The following is a 15140-nucleotide window of genomic DNA, read 5'->3' as shown; positions in this document are numbered from 1 at the left end:
CGAACTGGATGGGGGGAGGTCCGCCGAGCGGGGCCGGGCCTGGAGAGGCCCAGGGCGGGAGGGCGCCGAGACCTCCGCGCCCCTCACCCCATCCCCACCCCACCCCCAGGCCCCGCACGCACGCACGCACGCACGCACGCACGCACGCACGCCCGGCCGCTGGGGGCCCCCGGGGCCCGGCCAGGCGGTTGCTGGCTGGGGGGTGGCGGTGTTCGGGGGCGTGGCGGCGTCGGCAGGCCGGAGTCCGGTCGCGGCTGGTGCGGCTCCAGTACAGCGCGCGCCCCCGTGGAGAGGTGCGGCTGGCCAGCCCGACCGGCAGGTCAGAGCGAAAGGGAGGCGCAGCGCAGGGCTCTTAGGGCGCCCGGCGGCAGCCGCCTCCGTCTACGGCCATACCACCCTGAACGCGCCCGATCTCGTCTGATCTCGGAAGCTAAGCAGGGTCGGGCCTGGTTAGTACTTGGATGGGAGACCGCCTGGGAATACCGGGTGCTGTAGGCTTTTTGCCTCCCCTCTCCTTTAGCCCCCGCCCCCCTTCGCAACTCCTGGGCCCTCGCAGCCCCAGCCCCTCCCGGGGGTGGGGGTGGGGGGTGGGTAAGGGGGCTGGGTCGGGGGGCTGGCCGGGGCCGCGCCTCCCGCTGCAGACCGGGGCTGCCTCCGCGCGGCCCGCGAGCCCCTCCGCATTCGGCTTCCAGGAAACCGGACGACCGTCCCTCGGGTCTCCGTCTGGGGCTCCCTTGGCGTGCCTCAGGCCATCCCGGGGGGGCTGCAGCACCACCAGCCCCAGCCCCAGCCCCAGCCCCAGCCCCGACCTCGCAGGCGTTCGCGCGTGCTCGCGCGCGCCCCCGCGCGGGCACACACAGATTCATCTGCACAGAAGGTGCCTGCATCTTGTTGAGTCATATACTTTTGGTGGCTATATGCCTGCGAGTGGGACTGCCGAATAATATGGTACTTCTAGTTTTCGTTTCTTGAGGAACCTCCATACGCTTTTCCATAGCGGCTCTACCGACTCACAGTCCTACCAACAGTGGAGGAGAGTTCCCTTTTCTGCACCTGCTCTGCAGCCTTTGTTACTGACAGACTTTGCCATGAGGACCGTTCTGACTAATGTGAAGTGGTACCTCGTTGTAGTTTGGAGTTGAGTCGCTCCAGTCATTAGTGATGTTGAGCAAGATGACCTTTTCAAAACGCAGATCCAATTCTACCACCTCCCTGCTAAAACTGCTCTTGTATTTTCCCATCATATTTCATATACGGCCAAATCCCTTCATTGCTTGGGCGCCACTTTCTTCTCTCATTTCTTTCCACTGGAGTGCCCTCTGCACTCTTTGGGTTCCCTCCCATAGGGCATTTTCCATGTCTGGAATGTACGAAGGTTCCCTTGTCACAGAGCCTTCCAAGATGCTATTTGACCTGCCTGAAAGTCCTCCTGCACCTCAACCCTGGTGTACGTTGGTTCAACCTATGGACCTCAACTCAATTATGACTCTGAAAAGCCTTCTCCCACACCCAGTTTTTGGTGACGGGGGAGTCCCCTGTATCGGTTCTCACAGGATCTGCCTGTTATTTATCATTAGATCAGTCTCAGTGAAGGCAGCAACTGTGTGTCTTCTTCTCTCAGCATTCTATGTGCAGAAACTTATTACATGCCTACGCGCTCATAGTCGGTGCTCAATATGTATTCAGTGTGTGAAAGACAGAGAAGTTCTTGGAAGCCTCAACTTTTCACTTGGCTCAGCACTTTTGATCTCTTTGTATCTTTGTCGGTTCAACTCTTCTCTTTCTTCCGTTGATGTGCACACGACATTCAAGGCACAATCTAAGGCATGAAGACATACCCAGACACACAGGTTCTTGCTTTCAAGGAACTCGTACGTGCGATTCCCATCATTCAGGGCTTCTAAAATGCTCTAGAACAATGCAAACTTTTAGCATGATCCATTTGCACTTCAAAGGAAGATCATTTTACTTGCATAGCAAAGGTGGAGACCTTCCAACTTGTAGTCCAATACTGATACCTTTACCATTGCAGGCCACTCTTGTGGTTCCTTCTGTAGGTGTGTGACTCTTCCAGAAACGGGAAGATCTTCCGTAGTCCTCAGACTTTTTGTGTCATTTGGGAACATCAAGAAAGCTTCCAGCTATAGGTTCCAGACCGCCACCTCAAACAGTCAGTAGCGAAGGGGAGTGGATTGCAAGCATACGCGTTTTCAACCAGCATCCCTGGTGATTCTGTTGCTACAGACTCAATGCAGTGGGCAGGGCCTGGACTGTCCACTGGGTCTCACGTGGAATGGAGAGAAGGGCTTCCCCACCACTGCTTATAGCCTCCTGACTAGAAAGGGTCCCCGAACAAAAACCGGACAAACAAGATAATCCCACGTCGAGGTCCATGAGATGAAGGAACTAAGCAGCTGGTTGAGAGGGGGCCAAGGGGAAAGGTTGTTCTTTTTGTCTCCACCTCTACTCCTTTCTTCCTTGATGCCTTAGTGATTCATCATGGAGACCTGAAATACCCTTCACAATAGTCATATTGGTTGAATAAAGCTTTTGCATTTAACCAACTCTGAAAAACGAAGGAAGTTTAGCCTGCCACGCGTTTCTTTAAAAAAGTCGATTGCTTTCCAATACTGGGGTTTCTCCATTGCCTTGTTCAAGTAGCCTTAATAGTAAAAATAAACTAAAACGAAGGAAAGATTCAACTCTACCAACAAAGGAAACCTTCCGTCTCTTCCATCGTCTTGGCACTTAGTAGAACACTAGCTCTTTTCTTTGTATTTCGACTAGGCAATTAGCAGTATCGTGGCTCAGATGGGAAGGCGTCCGCCTGAAGGAGACTCGGGTTTGATCCCTGGGTGGGCAAGATCCCCTGGAGAAGGAAATGGCAACCCGCTCCGGTATTCTTGCCTGGGCAAAGTCGCGGACAGAGGAGCCTGACGGGCCGCAGGCCATGGGTCGCATCAAAGTTGGGCACAATTGAGCAACTCAGAACAGAAGTCTTTCCAAGGACCACAACAAGGGATTTGGAACTCTTGCTTGACTCCCACATGTTGACGATGTTGACTAGGCAGCAGGTGGCAGCTGAGTCATCTGTACAATTAAAAAAGAATGTGTCATTCTGTTCTATACGTTCCTGTACTGTACGAAGAGACTGTACAGAGCAGACGTCTGGACTTGTACGGGACTTTTGTTCCTTTAGAAGATTACAGTTGTAGCACCATCAATGACTGCCAGAGTTGGCAGGAAGGCTGCCCTCAAAGTCTGAGTCCAGACATGTCCAGGATTTTAGGGTATATCAGATGAGTAAGAGTGCATTGACCCTTCACTACGTCTCCAGAGAAAGTTGCTTTGGGTTTAGGGAGGTACACCCCCCCCCCAAGACAGTTCAAGAGCTGAAAACCACAGGTAAGGGAGACGGAGAAAGAGGGAGAGAGAGACAGCAAGAGGACCACGCAAGCTTCCCAAGCCGGTGGCGTCCACACTCTCCCCCCTCCACTCTGGGTATCCATCCGGCCCCAAGTCGACCCGACCCCACCCTCACCCACCGACACACTCACACACACACACACACACACTCGCACGCACTCACCCTCTGGCCTAGGGGCAGGGGCTGGGTCCCGCTTTAGGTAGCCAAGCCGAATGGGACCTTGGAGACGAGGAAGTCTTGGGGTCTCCACGGGCGAACGCCAGCCCCAGGGCACCGCTTTCAGCCGTCCAGCCGGGCCCGGCCCAAGGCTGACGCCCCCTCCCTTGGGGAAGCTGCTGCTTCCGCGCGGCCTCCCTCTGAGGTGCGTCACGGTCTGTGCCAGTGTGTCTGTCTCGGATCCGATGCCATCCTCTCTCCCCTGTCTGTCTCCCGTTTGCCGTCTCTCTGTCACTCGCCCTCTGTCTCTGTGTCCGTGTGTGTGTGTGTGTGTGTGTGTGTGCGCGCGCGCGCGCGAGCGCGTCTGTCTGTCTGTAGCTCCCTCTCGCTGTCTTCCAGTCTGTCTCGGAACCTTCATCTCTTTCTGCCTCTGTCTCTCCCGACAGCCGGCCGCCCGCCCTTTCCTCTGGCCCCGGCCTCTCACAGGTGCTATGGCTCTGGCTGAGGAGCTTGCGCCGGCCGGCTGTCTCCCTTCGCGTGGGTGCGTGCGAGTGTCTGGGCGTCTGTCCGTGTGCCTGCCTGTGGCTCGCGGTGGGTTTGGGCACCCGGCAGGGGCCGGGCAGGATGGGCGCTCAGGGCCCCGGCTGGGCTGTGCCTAGGCCCGCAGGAGGCTCCGAGGCCCCCGGGCCGCGGGGAGCGGGCCGCGGCGGGCCCCGAAGCCAGACAACCTCCGGGGCGGGGCCGAGTGTCCCTGAGCAGCGAACTGGATGGGGGGAGGTCCGCCGAGCGGGGCCGGGCCTGGAGAGGCCCAGGGCGGGAGGGCGCCGAGACCTCCGCGCCCCTCACCCCATCCCCACCCCACCCCCAGGCCCCGCACGCACGCACGCACGCACGCACGCACGCACGCACGCCCGGCCGCTGGGGGCCCCCGGGGCCCGGCCAGGCGGTTGCTGGCTGGGGGGTGGCGGTGTTCGGGGGCGTGGCGGCGTCGGCAGGCCGGAGTCCGGTCGCGGCTGGTGCGGCTCCAGTACAGCGCGCGCCCCCGTGGAGAGGTGCGGCTGGCCAGCCCGACCGGCAGGTCAGAGCGAAAGGGAGGCGCAGCGCAGGGCTCTTAGGGCGCCCGGCGGCAGCCGCCTCCGTCTACGGCCATACCACCCTGAACGCGCCCGATCTCGTCTGATCTCGGAAGCTAAGCAGGGTCGGGCCTGGTTAGTACTTGGATGGGAGACCGCCTGGGAATACCGGGTGCTGTAGGCTTTTTGCCTCCCCTCTCCTTTAGCCCCCGCCCCCCTTCGCAACTCCTGGGCCCTCGCAGCCCCAGCCCCTCCCGGGGGTGGGGGTGGGGGGTGGGTAAGGGGGCTGGGTCGGGGGGCTGGCCGGGGCCGCGCCTCCCGCTGCAGACCGGGGTTGCCTCCGCGCGGCCCGCGAGCCCCTCCGCATTCGGCTTCCAGGAAACCGGACGACCGTCCCTCGGGTCTCCGTCTGGGGCTCCCTTGGCGTGCCTCAGGCCATCCCGGGGGGGCTGCAGCACCACCAGCCCCAGCCCCAGCCCCAGCCCCAGCCCCGACCTCGCAGGCGTTCGCGCGTGCTCGCGCGCGCCCCCGCGCGGGCACACACAGATTCATCTGCACAGAAGGTGCCTGCATCTTGTTGAGTCATATACTTTTGGTGGCTATATGCCTGCGAGTGGGACTGCCGAATAATATGGTACTTCTAGTTTTCGTTTCTTGAGGAACCTCCATACGCTTTTCCGTAGCGGCTCTACCGACTCACAGTCCTACCAACAGTGGAGGAGAGTTCCCTTTTCTGCACCTGCTCTGCAGCCTTTGTTACTGACAGACTTTGCCATGAGGACCGTTCTGACTAATGTGAAGTGGTACCTCGTTGTAGTTTGGAGTTGAGTCGCTCCAGTCATTAGTGATGTTGAGCAAGATGACCTTTTCAAAACGCAGATCCAATTCTACCACCTCCCTGCTAAAACTGCTCTTGTATTTTCCCATCATATTTCATATACGGCCAAATCCCTTCATTGCTTGGGCGCCACTTTCTTCTCTCATTTCTTTCCACTGGAGTGCCCTCTGCACTCTTTGGGTTCCCTCCCATAGGGCATTTTCCATGTCTGGAATGTACGAAGGTTCCCTTGTCACAGAGCCTTCCAAGATGCTATTTGACCTGCCTGAAAGTCCTCCTGCACCTCAACCCTGGTGTACGTTGGTTCAACCTATGGACCTCAACTCAATTATGACTCTGAAAAGCCTTCTCCCACACCCAGTTTTTGGTGACGGGGGAGTCCCCTGTATCGGTTCTCACAGGATCTGCCTGTTATTTATCATTAGATCAGTCTCAGTGAAAGCAGCAACTGTGTGTCTTCTTCTCTCAGCATTCTATGTGCAGAAACTTATTACATGCCTACGCGCTCATAGTCGGTGCTCAATATGTATTCAGTGTGTGAAAGACAGAGAAGTTCTTGGAAGCCTCAACTTTTCACTTGGCTCAGCACTTTTGATCTCTTTGTATCTTTGTCGGTTCAACTCTTCTCTTTCTTCCGTTGATGTGCACACGACATTCAAGGCACAATCTAAGGCATGAAGACATACCCAGACACACAGGTTCTTGCTTTCAAGGAACTCGTACGTGCGATTCCCATCATTCAGGGCTTCTAAAATGCTCTAGAACAATGCAAACTTTTAGCATGATCCATTTGCACTTCAAAGGAAGATCATTTTACTTGCATAGCAAAGGTGGAGACCTTCCAACTTGTAGTCCAATACTGATACCTTTACCATTGCAGGCCACTCTTGTGGTTCCTTCTGTAGGTGTGTGACTCTTCCAGAAACGGGAAGATCTTCCGTAGTCCTCAGACTTTTTGTGTCATTTGGGAACATCAAGAAAGCTTCCAGCTATAGGTTCCAGACCGCCACCTCAAACAGTCAGTAGCGAAGGGGAGTGGATTGCAAGCATACGCGTTTTCAACCAGCATCCCTGGTGATTCTGTTGCTACAGACTCAATGCAGTGGGCAGGGCCTGGACTGTCCACTGGGTCTCACGTGGAATGGAGAGAAGGGCTTCCCCACCACTGCTTATAGCCTCCTGACTAGAAAGGGTCCCCGAACAAAAACCGGACAAACAAGATAATCCCACGTCGAGGTCCATGAGATGAAGGAACTAAGCAGCTGGTTGAGAGGGGGCCAAGGGGAAAGGTTGTTCTTTTTGTCTCCACCTCTACTCCTTTCTTCCTTGATGCCTTAGTGATTCATCATGGAGACCTGAAATACCCTTCACAATAGTCATATTGGTTGAATAAAGCTTTTGCATTTAACCAACTCTGAAAAACGAAGGAAGTTTAGCCTGCCACGCGTTTCTTTAAAAAAGTCGATTGCTTTCCAATACTGGGGTTTCTCCATTGCCTTGTTCAAGTAGCCTTAATAGTAAAAATAAACTAAAACGAAGGAAAGATTCAACTCTACCAACAAAGGAAACCTTCCGTCTCTTCCATCGTCTTGGCACTTAGTAGAACACTAGCTCTTTTCTTTGTATTTCGACTAGGCAATTAGCAGTATCCTGGCTCAGATGGGAAGGCGGCCACCTGAAGGAGACTCGGGTTTGATCCCTGGGTGGGCAAGATCCCCTGGAGAAGGAAATGGCAACCCGCTCCGGTATTCTTGCCTGGGCAAAGTCGCGGACAGAGGAGCCTGACGGGCCGCAGGCCATGGGTCGCATCAAAGTTGGGCACAACTGAGCAACTCAGAACAGAAGTCTTTCCAAGGACCACAACAAGGGATTTGGAACTCTTGCTTGACTCCCACATGTTGACGATGTTGACTAGGCAGCAGGTGGCAGCTGAGTCATCTGTACAATTAAAAAAGAATGTGTCATTCTGTTCTATACGTTCCTGTACTGTACGAAGAGACTGTACAGAGCAGACGTCTGGACTTGTACGGGACTTTTGTTCCTTTAGAAGATTACAGTTGTAGCACCATCAATGACTGCCAGAGTTGGCAGGAAGGCTGCCCTCAAAGTCTGAGTCCAGACATGTCCAGGATTTTAGGGTATATCAGATGAGTAAGAGTGCATTGACCCTTCACTACGTCTCCAGAGAAAGTTGCTTTGGGTTTAGGGAGGTACACCCCCCCCCCAAGACAGTTCAAGAGCTGAAAACCACAGGTAAGGGAGACGGAGAAAGAGGGAGAGAGAGACAGCAAGAGGACCACGCAAGCTTCCCAAGCCGGTGGCGTCCACACTCTCCCCCCTCCACTCTGGGTATCCATCCGGCCCCAAGTCGACCCGACCCCACCCTCACCCACCGACACACTCACACACACACACACACACACTCGCACGCACTCACCCTCTGGCCTAGGGGCAGGGGCTGGGTCCCACTTTAGGTAGCCAAGCCGAATGGGACCTTGGAGACGAGGAAGTCTTGGGGTCTCCACGGGCGAACGCCAGCCCCAGGGCACCGCTTTCAGCCGTCCAGCCGGGCCCGGCCCAAGGCTGACGCCCCCTCCCTTGGGGAAGCTGCTGCTTCCGCGCGGCCTCCCTCTGAGGTGCGTCACGGTCTGTGCCAGTGTGTCTGTCTCGGATCCGATGCCATCCTCTCTCCCCTGTCTGTCTCCCGTTTGCCGTCTCTCTGTCACTCGCCCTCTGTCTCTGTGTCCGTGTGTGTGTGTGTGTGTGTGTGTGTGCGCGCGCGCGCGCGAGCGCGTCTGTCTGTCTGTAGCTCCCTCTCGCTGTCTTCCAGTCTGTCTCGGAACCTTCATCTCTTTCTGCCTCTGTCTCTCCCGACAGCCGGCCGCCCGCCCTTTCCTCTGGCCCCGGCCTCTCACAGGTGCTATGGCTCTGGCTGAGGAGCTTGCGCCGGCCGGCTGTCTCCCTTCGCGTGGGTGCGTGCGAGTGTCTGGGCGTCTGTCCGTGTGCCTGCCTGTGGCTCGCGGTGGGTTTGGGCACCCGGCAGGGGCCGGGCAGGATGGGCGCTCAGGGCCCCGGCTGGGCTGTGCCTAGGCCCGCAGGAGGCTCCGAGGCCCCCGGGCTGCGGGGAGCGGGCCGCGGCGGGCCCCGAAGCCAGACAACCTCCGGGGCGGGGCCGAGTGTCCCTGAGCAGCGAACTGGATGGGGGGAGGTCCGCCGAGCGGGGCCGGGCCTGGAGAGGCCCAGGGCGGGAGGGCGCCGAGACCTCCGCGCCCCTCACCCCATCCCCACCCCACCCCCAGGCCCCGCACGCACGCACGCACGCACGCACGCACGCACGCACGCCCGGCCGCTGGGGGCCCCCGGGGCCCGGCCAGGCGGTTGCTGGCTGGGGGGTGGCGGTGTTCGGGGGCGTGGCGGCGTCGGCAGGCCGGAGTCCGGTCGCGGCTGGTGCGGCTCCAGTACAGCGCGCGCCCCCGTGGAGAGGTGCGGCTGGCCAGCCCGACCGGCAGGTCAGAGCGAAAGGGAGGCGCAGCGCAGGGCTCTTAGGGCGCCCGGCGGCAGCCGCCTCCGTCTACGGCCATACCACCCTGAACGCGCCCGATCTCGTCTGATCTCGGAAGCTAAGCAGGGTCGGGCCTGGTTAGTACTTGGATGGGAGACCGCCTGGGAATACCGGGTGCTGTAGGCTTTTTGCCTCCCCTCTCCTTTAGCCCCCGCCCCCCTTCGCAACTCCTGGGCCCTCGCAGCCCCAGCCCCTCCCGGGGGTGGGGGTGGGGGGTGGGTAAGGGGGCTGGGTCGGGGGGCTGGCCGGGGCCGCGCCTCCCGCTGCAGACCGGGGTTGCCTCCGCGCGGCCCGCGAGCCCCTCCGCATTCGGCTTCCAGGAAACCGGACGACCGTCCCTCGGGTCTCCGTCTGGGGCTCCCTTGGCGTGCCTCAGGCCATCCCGGGGGGGCTGCAGCACCACCAGCCCCAGCCCCAGCCCCAGCCCCAGCCCCGACCTCGCAGGCGTTCGCGCGTGCTCGCGCGCGCCCCCGCGCGGGCACACACAGATTCATCTGCACAGAAGGTGCCTGCATCTTGTTGAGTCATATACTTTTGGTGGCTATATGCCTGCGAGTGGGACTGCCGAATAATATGGTACTTCTAGTTTTCGTTTCTTGAGGAACCTCCATACGCTTTTCCGTAGCGGCTCTACCGACTCACAGTCCTACCAACAGTGGAGGAGAGTTCCCTTTTCTGCACCTGCTCTGCAGCCTTTGTTACTGACAGACTTTGCCATGAGGACCGTTCTGACTAATGTGAAGTGGTACCTCGTTGTAGTTTGGAGTTGAGTCGCTCCAGTCATTAGTGATGTTGAGCAAGATGACCTTTTCAAAACGCAGATCCAATTCTACCACCTCCCTGCTAAAACTGCTCTTGTATTTTCCCATCATATTTCATATACGGCCAAATCCCTTCATTGCTTGGGCGCCACTTTCTTCTCTCATTTCTTTCCACTGGAGTGCCCTCTGCACTCTTTGGGTTCCCTCCCATAGGGCATTTTCCATGTCTGGAATGTACGAAGGTTCCCTTGTCACAGAGCCTTCCAAGATGCTATTTGACCTGCCTGAAAGTCCTCCTGCACCTCAACCCTGGTGTACGTTGGTTCAACCTATGGACCTCAACTCAATTATGACTCTGAAAAGCCTTCTCCCACACCCAGTTTTTGGTGACGGGGGAGTCCCCTGTATCGGTTCTCACAGGATCTGCCTGTTATTTATCATTAGATCAGTCTCAGTGAAGGCAGCAACTGTGTGTCTTCTTCTCTCAGCATTCTATGTGCAGAAACTTATTACATGCCTACGCGCTCATAGTCGGTGCTCAATATGTATTCAGTGTGTGAAAGACAGAGAAGTTCTTGGAAGCCTCAACTTTTCACTTGGCTCAGCACTTTTGATCTCTTTGTATCTTTGTCGGTTCAACTCTTCTCTTTCTTCCGTTGATGTGCACACGACATTCAAGGCACAATCTAAGGCATGAAGACATACCCAGACACACAGGTTCTTGCTTTCAAGGAACTCGTACGTGCGATTCCCATCATTCAGGGCTTCTAAAATGCTCTAGAACAATGCAAACTTTTAGCATGATCCATTTGCACTTCAAAGGAAGATCATTTTACTTGCATAGCAAAGGTGGAGACCTTCCAACTTGTAGTCCAATACTGATACCTTTACCATTGCAGGCCACTCTTGTGGTTCCTTCTGTAGGTGTGTGACTCTTCCAGAAACGGGAAGATCTTCCGTAGTCCTCAGACTTTTTGTGTCATTTGGGAACATCAAGAAAGCTTCCAGCTATAGGTTCCAGACCGCCACCTCAAACAGTCAGTAGCGAAGGGGAGTGGATTGCAAGCATACGCGTTTTCAACCAGCATCCCTGGTGATTCTGTTGCTACAGACTCAATGCAGTGGGCAGGGCCTGGACTGTCCACTGGGTCTCACGTGGAATGGAGAGAAGGGCTTCCCCACCACTGCTTATAGCCTCCTGACTAGAAAGGGTCCCCGAACAAAAACCGGACAAACAAGATAATCCCACGTCGAGGTCCATGAGATGAAGGAACTAAGCAGCTGGTTGAGAGGGGGCCAAGGGGAAAGGTTGTTCTTTTTGTCTCCACCTCTACTCCTTTCTTCCTTGATGCCTTAGTGATTCATCATGGAGACCTGAAATACCCTTCACAATAGTCATATTGGTTGAATAAAGCTTTTGCATTTAACCAACTCTGAAAAACGAAGGAAGTTTAGCCTGCCACGCGTTTCTTTAAAAAAGTCGATTGCTTTCCAATACTGGGGTTTCTCCATTGCCTTGTTCAAGTAGCCTTAATAGTAAAAATAAACTAAAACGAAGGAAAGATTCAACTCTACCAACAAAGGAAACCTTCCGTCTCTTCCATCGTCTTGGCACTTAGTAGAACACTAGCTCTTTTCTTTGTATTTCGACTAGGCAATTAGCAGTATCCTGGCTCAGATGGGAAGGCGTCCACCTGAAGGAGACTCGGGTTTGATCCCTGGGTGGGCAAGATCCCCTGGAGAAGGAAATGGCAACCCGCTCCGGTATTCTTGCCTGGGCAAAGTCGCGGACAGAGGAGCCTGACGGGCCGCAGGCCATGGGTCGCATCAAAGTTGGGCACAACTGAGCAACTCAGAACAGAAGTCTTTCCAAGGACCACAACAAGGGATTTGGAACTCTTGCTTGACTCCCACATGTTGACGATGTTGACTAGGCAGCAGGTGGCAGCTGAGTCATCTGTACAATTAAAAAAGAATGTGTCATTCTGTTCTATACGTTCCTGTACTGTACGAAGAGACTGTACAGAGCAGACGTCTGGACTTGTACGGGACTTTTGGTCCTTTAGAGGATTACAGTTGTAGCACCATCAATGACTGCCAGAGTTGGCAGGAAGGCTGCCCTCAAAGTCTGAGTCCAGACATGTCCAGGATTTTAGGGTATATCAGATGAGTAAGAGTGCATTGACCCTTCACTACGTCTCCAGAGAAAGTTGCTTTGGGTTTAGGGAGGTACACCCCCCCCCCAAGACAGTTCAAGAGCTGAAAACCACAGGTAAGGGAGACGGAGAAAGAGGGAGAGAGAGACAGCAAGAGGACCACGCAAGCTTCCCAAGCCGGTGGCGTCCACACTCTCCCCCCTCCACTCTGGGTATCCATCCGGCCCCAAGTCGACCCGACCCCACCCTCACCCACCGACACACTCACACACACACACACACACACACACACACACACACACACACACTCGCACGCACTCACCCTCTGGCCTAGGGGCAGGGGCTGGGTCCCGCTTTAGGTAGCCAAGCCGAATGGGACCTTGGAGACGAGGAAGTCTTGGGGTCTCCACGGGCGAACGCCAGCCCCAGGGCACCGCTTTCAGCCGTCCAGCCGGGCCCGGCCCAAGGCTGACGCCCCCTCCCTTGGGGAAGCTGCTGCTTCCGCGCGGCCTCCCTCTGAGGTGCGTCACGGTCTGTGCCAGTGTGTCTGTCTCGGATCCGATGCCATCCTCTCTCCCCTGTCTGTCTCCCGTTTGCCGTCTCTCTGTCACTCGCCCTCTGTCTCTGTGTCCGTGTGTGTGTGTGTGTGTGTGTGTGTGCGCGCGCGCGCGCGAGCGCGTCTGTCTGTCTGTAGCTCCCTCTCGCTGTCTTCCAGTCTGTCTCGGAACCTTCATCTCTTTCTGCCTCTGTCTCTCCCGACAGCCGGCCGCCCGCCCTTTCCTCTGGCCCCGGCCTCTCACAGGTGCTATGGCTCTGGCTGAGGAGCTTGCGCCGGCCGGCTGTCTCCCTTCGCGTGGGTGCGTGCGAGTGTCTGGGCGTCTGTCCGTGTGCCTGCCTGTGGCTCGCGGTGGGTTTGGGCACCCGGCAGGGGCCGGGCAGGATGGGCGCTCAGGGCCCCGGCTGGGCTGTGCCTAGGCCCGCAGGAGGCTCCGAGGCCCCCGGGCCGCGGGGAGCGGGCCGCGGCGGGCCCCGAAGCCAGACAACCTCCGGGGCGGGACCGAGTGTCCCTGAGCAGCGAACTGGATGGGGGGAGGTCCGCCGAGCGGGGCCGGGCCTGGAGAGGCCCAGGGCGGGAGGGCGCCGAGACCTCCGCGCCCCTCACCCCATCCCCACCCCACCCCCAGGCCCCGCACGCACGCACGCACGCACGCCCGGCCGCTGGGGGCCCCCGGGGCCCGGCCAGGCGGTTGCTGGCTGGGGGGTGGCGGTGTTCGGGGGCGTGGCGGCGTCGGCAGGCCGGAGTCCGGTCGCGGCTGGTGCGGCTCCAGTACAGCGCGCGCCCCCGTGGAGAGGTGCGGCTGGCCAGCCCGACCGGCAGGTCAGAGCGAAAGGGAGGCGCAGCGCAGGGCTCTTAGGGCGCCCGGCGGCAGCCGCCTCCGTCTACGGCCATACCACCCTGAACGCGCCCGATCTCGTCTGATCTCGGAAGCTAAGCAGGGTCGGGCCTGGTTAGTACTTGGATGGGAGACCGCCTGGGAATACCGGGTGCTGTAGGCTTTTTGCCTCCCCTCTCCTTTAGCCCCCGCCCCCCTTCGCAACTCCTGGGCCCTCGCAGCCCCAGCCCCTCCCGGGGGTGGGGGTGGGGGTTGGGTAAGGGGGCTGGGTCGGGGGGCTGGCCGGGGCCGCGCCTCCCGCTGCAGACCGGGGCTGCCTCCGCGCGGCCCGCGAGCCCCTCCGCATTCGGCTTCCAGGAAACCGGACGACCGTCCCTCGGGTCTCCGTCTGGGGCTCCCTTGGCGTGCCTCAGGCCATCCCGGGGGGGCTGCAGCACCACCAGCCCCAGCCCCAGCCCCAGCCCCAGCCCCGACCTCGCAGGCGTTCGCGCGTCCTCGCAGGCGTTCGCGCGTGCTCGCGCGCGCCCCCGCGCGGGCACACACAGATTCATCTGCACAGAAGGTGCCTGCATCTTGTTGAGTCATATACTTTTGGTGGCTATATGCCTGCGAGTGGGACTGCCGAATAATATGGTACTTCTAGTTTTCGTTTCTTGAGGAACCTCCATACGCTTTTCCATAGCGGCTCTACCGACTCACAGTCCTACCAACAGTGGAGGAGAGTTCCCTTTTCTGCACCTGCTCTGCAGCCTTTGTTACTGACAGACTTTGCCATGAGGACCGTTCTGACTAATGTGAAGTGGTACCTCGTTGTAGTTTGGAGTTGAGTCGCTCCAGTCATTAGTGATGTTGAGCAAGATGACCTTTTCAAAACGCAGATCCAATTCTACCACCTCCCTGCTAAAACTGCTCTTGTATTTTCCCATCATATTTCATATACGGCCAAATCCCTTCATTGCTTGGGCGCCACTTTCTTCTCTCATTTCTTTCCACTGGAGTGCCCTCTGCACTCTTTGGGTTCCCTCCCATAGGGCATTTTCCATGTCTGGAATGTACGAAGGTTCCCTTGTCACAGAGCCTTCCAAGATGCTATTTGACCTGCCTGAAAGTCCTCCTGCACCTCAACCCTGGTGTACGTTGGTTCAACCTATGGACCTCAACTCAATTATGACTCTGAAAAGCCTTCTCCCACACCCAGTTTTTGGTGACGGGGGAGTCCCCTGTATCGGTTCTCACAGGATCTGCCTGTTATTTATCATTAGATCAGTCTCAGTGAAGGCAGCAACTGTGTGTCTTCTTCTCTCAGCATTCTATGTGCAGAAACTTATTACATGCCTACGCGCTCATAGTCGGTGCTCAATATGTATTCAGTGTGTGAAAGACAGAGAAGTTCTTGGAAGCCTCAACTTTTCACTTGGCTCAGCACTTTTGATCTCTTTGTATCTTTGTCGGTTCAACTCTTCTCTTTCTTCCGTTGATGTGCACACGACATTCAAGGCACAATCTAAGGCATGAAGACATACCCAGACACACAGGTTCTTGCTTTCAAGGAACTCGTACGTGCGATTCCCATCATTCAGGGCTTCTAAAATGCTCTAGAACAATGCAAACTTTTAGCATGATCCATTTGCACTTCAAAGGAAGATCATTTTACTTGCATAGCAAAGGTGGAGACCTTCCAACTTGTAGTCCAATACTGATACCTTTACCATTGCAGGCCACTCTTGTGGTTCCTTCTGTAGGTGTGTGACTCTTCCAGAAACGGGAAGATCT

General features: G+C 57.2%; 2 protein-coding genes, 1 long non-coding RNA gene and 4 other non-coding genes across 7 annotated transcripts; 4 read left to right on the top strand and 3 right to left on the bottom strand.

The window, feature by feature from the left end:
• The first annotated feature begins 379 nt into the window (after window positions 1-379).
• LOC129645080 (5S ribosomal RNA) lies at window positions 380-498 on the top strand. Its single transcript, XR_008711171.1, has one exon. It is a non-coding gene; the product is annotated as a 5S ribosomal RNA (ribosomal RNA).
• A 2135-nt stretch (window positions 499-2633) lies between these two features.
• LOC129644689 (uncharacterized) lies at window positions 2634-4336 on the bottom strand. The gene is made up of 2 exons (XM_055570193.1): window positions 3590-4336; window positions 2634-3090 (listed from the first exon to the last, which is right to left on the bottom strand). The coding sequence occupies exons 1-2, from the start codon at window positions 3999-4001 to the stop codon at window positions 2792-2794; spliced, it is 711 nt and encodes a 236-aa protein (XP_055426168.1). The 5' UTR covers window positions 4002-4336; the 3' UTR covers window positions 2634-2791.
• A 385-nt stretch (window positions 4337-4721) lies between these two features.
• LOC129645206 (5S ribosomal RNA) lies at window positions 4722-4840 on the top strand. Its single transcript, XR_008711285.1, has one exon. It is a non-coding gene; the product is annotated as a 5S ribosomal RNA (ribosomal RNA).
• A 2135-nt stretch (window positions 4841-6975) lies between these two features.
• On the bottom strand, window positions 6976-8768 carry LOC129644688 (uncharacterized). Its single transcript, XR_008710934.1, has 2 exons — window positions 7932-8768; window positions 6976-7432 (listed from the first exon to the last, which is right to left on the bottom strand). It is a non-coding gene; the product is annotated as an uncharacterized LOC129644688 (long non-coding RNA).
• A 295-nt stretch (window positions 8769-9063) lies between these two features.
• Window positions 9064-9182, top strand: LOC129645196 (5S ribosomal RNA). The gene has a single exon (XR_008711279.1). It is a non-coding gene; the product is annotated as a 5S ribosomal RNA (ribosomal RNA).
• A 2135-nt stretch (window positions 9183-11317) lies between these two features.
• On the bottom strand, window positions 11318-12933 carry LOC129643285 (uncharacterized). Its single transcript, XM_055567603.1, has 2 exons — window positions 12296-12933; window positions 11318-11774 (listed from the first exon to the last, which is right to left on the bottom strand). Exons 1-2 carry the CDS (start codon window positions 12705-12707, stop codon window positions 11476-11478), a joined length of 711 nt encoding a protein of 236 aa, XP_055423578.1. The 5' UTR covers window positions 12708-12933; the 3' UTR covers window positions 11318-11475.
• A 478-nt stretch (window positions 12934-13411) lies between these two features.
• On the top strand, window positions 13412-13530 carry LOC129645195 (5S ribosomal RNA). Its single transcript, XR_008711278.1, has one exon. It is a non-coding gene; the product is annotated as a 5S ribosomal RNA (ribosomal RNA).
• Window positions 13531-15140: the final 1610 nt, after the last annotated feature.

Source organism: Bubalus kerabau, chromosome 2 (assembly GCF_029407905.1).
Source record: "Bubalus kerabau isolate K-KA32 ecotype Philippines breed swamp buffalo chromosome 2, PCC_UOA_SB_1v2, whole genome shotgun sequence".
Taxonomy (NCBI): Eukaryota; Metazoa; Chordata; class Mammalia; order Artiodactyla; family Bovidae; genus Bubalus; species Bubalus kerabau.
Note: the sequence above shows the minus strand (reverse complement) of the source record. Positions and strands in the feature narration are given on the sequence as shown.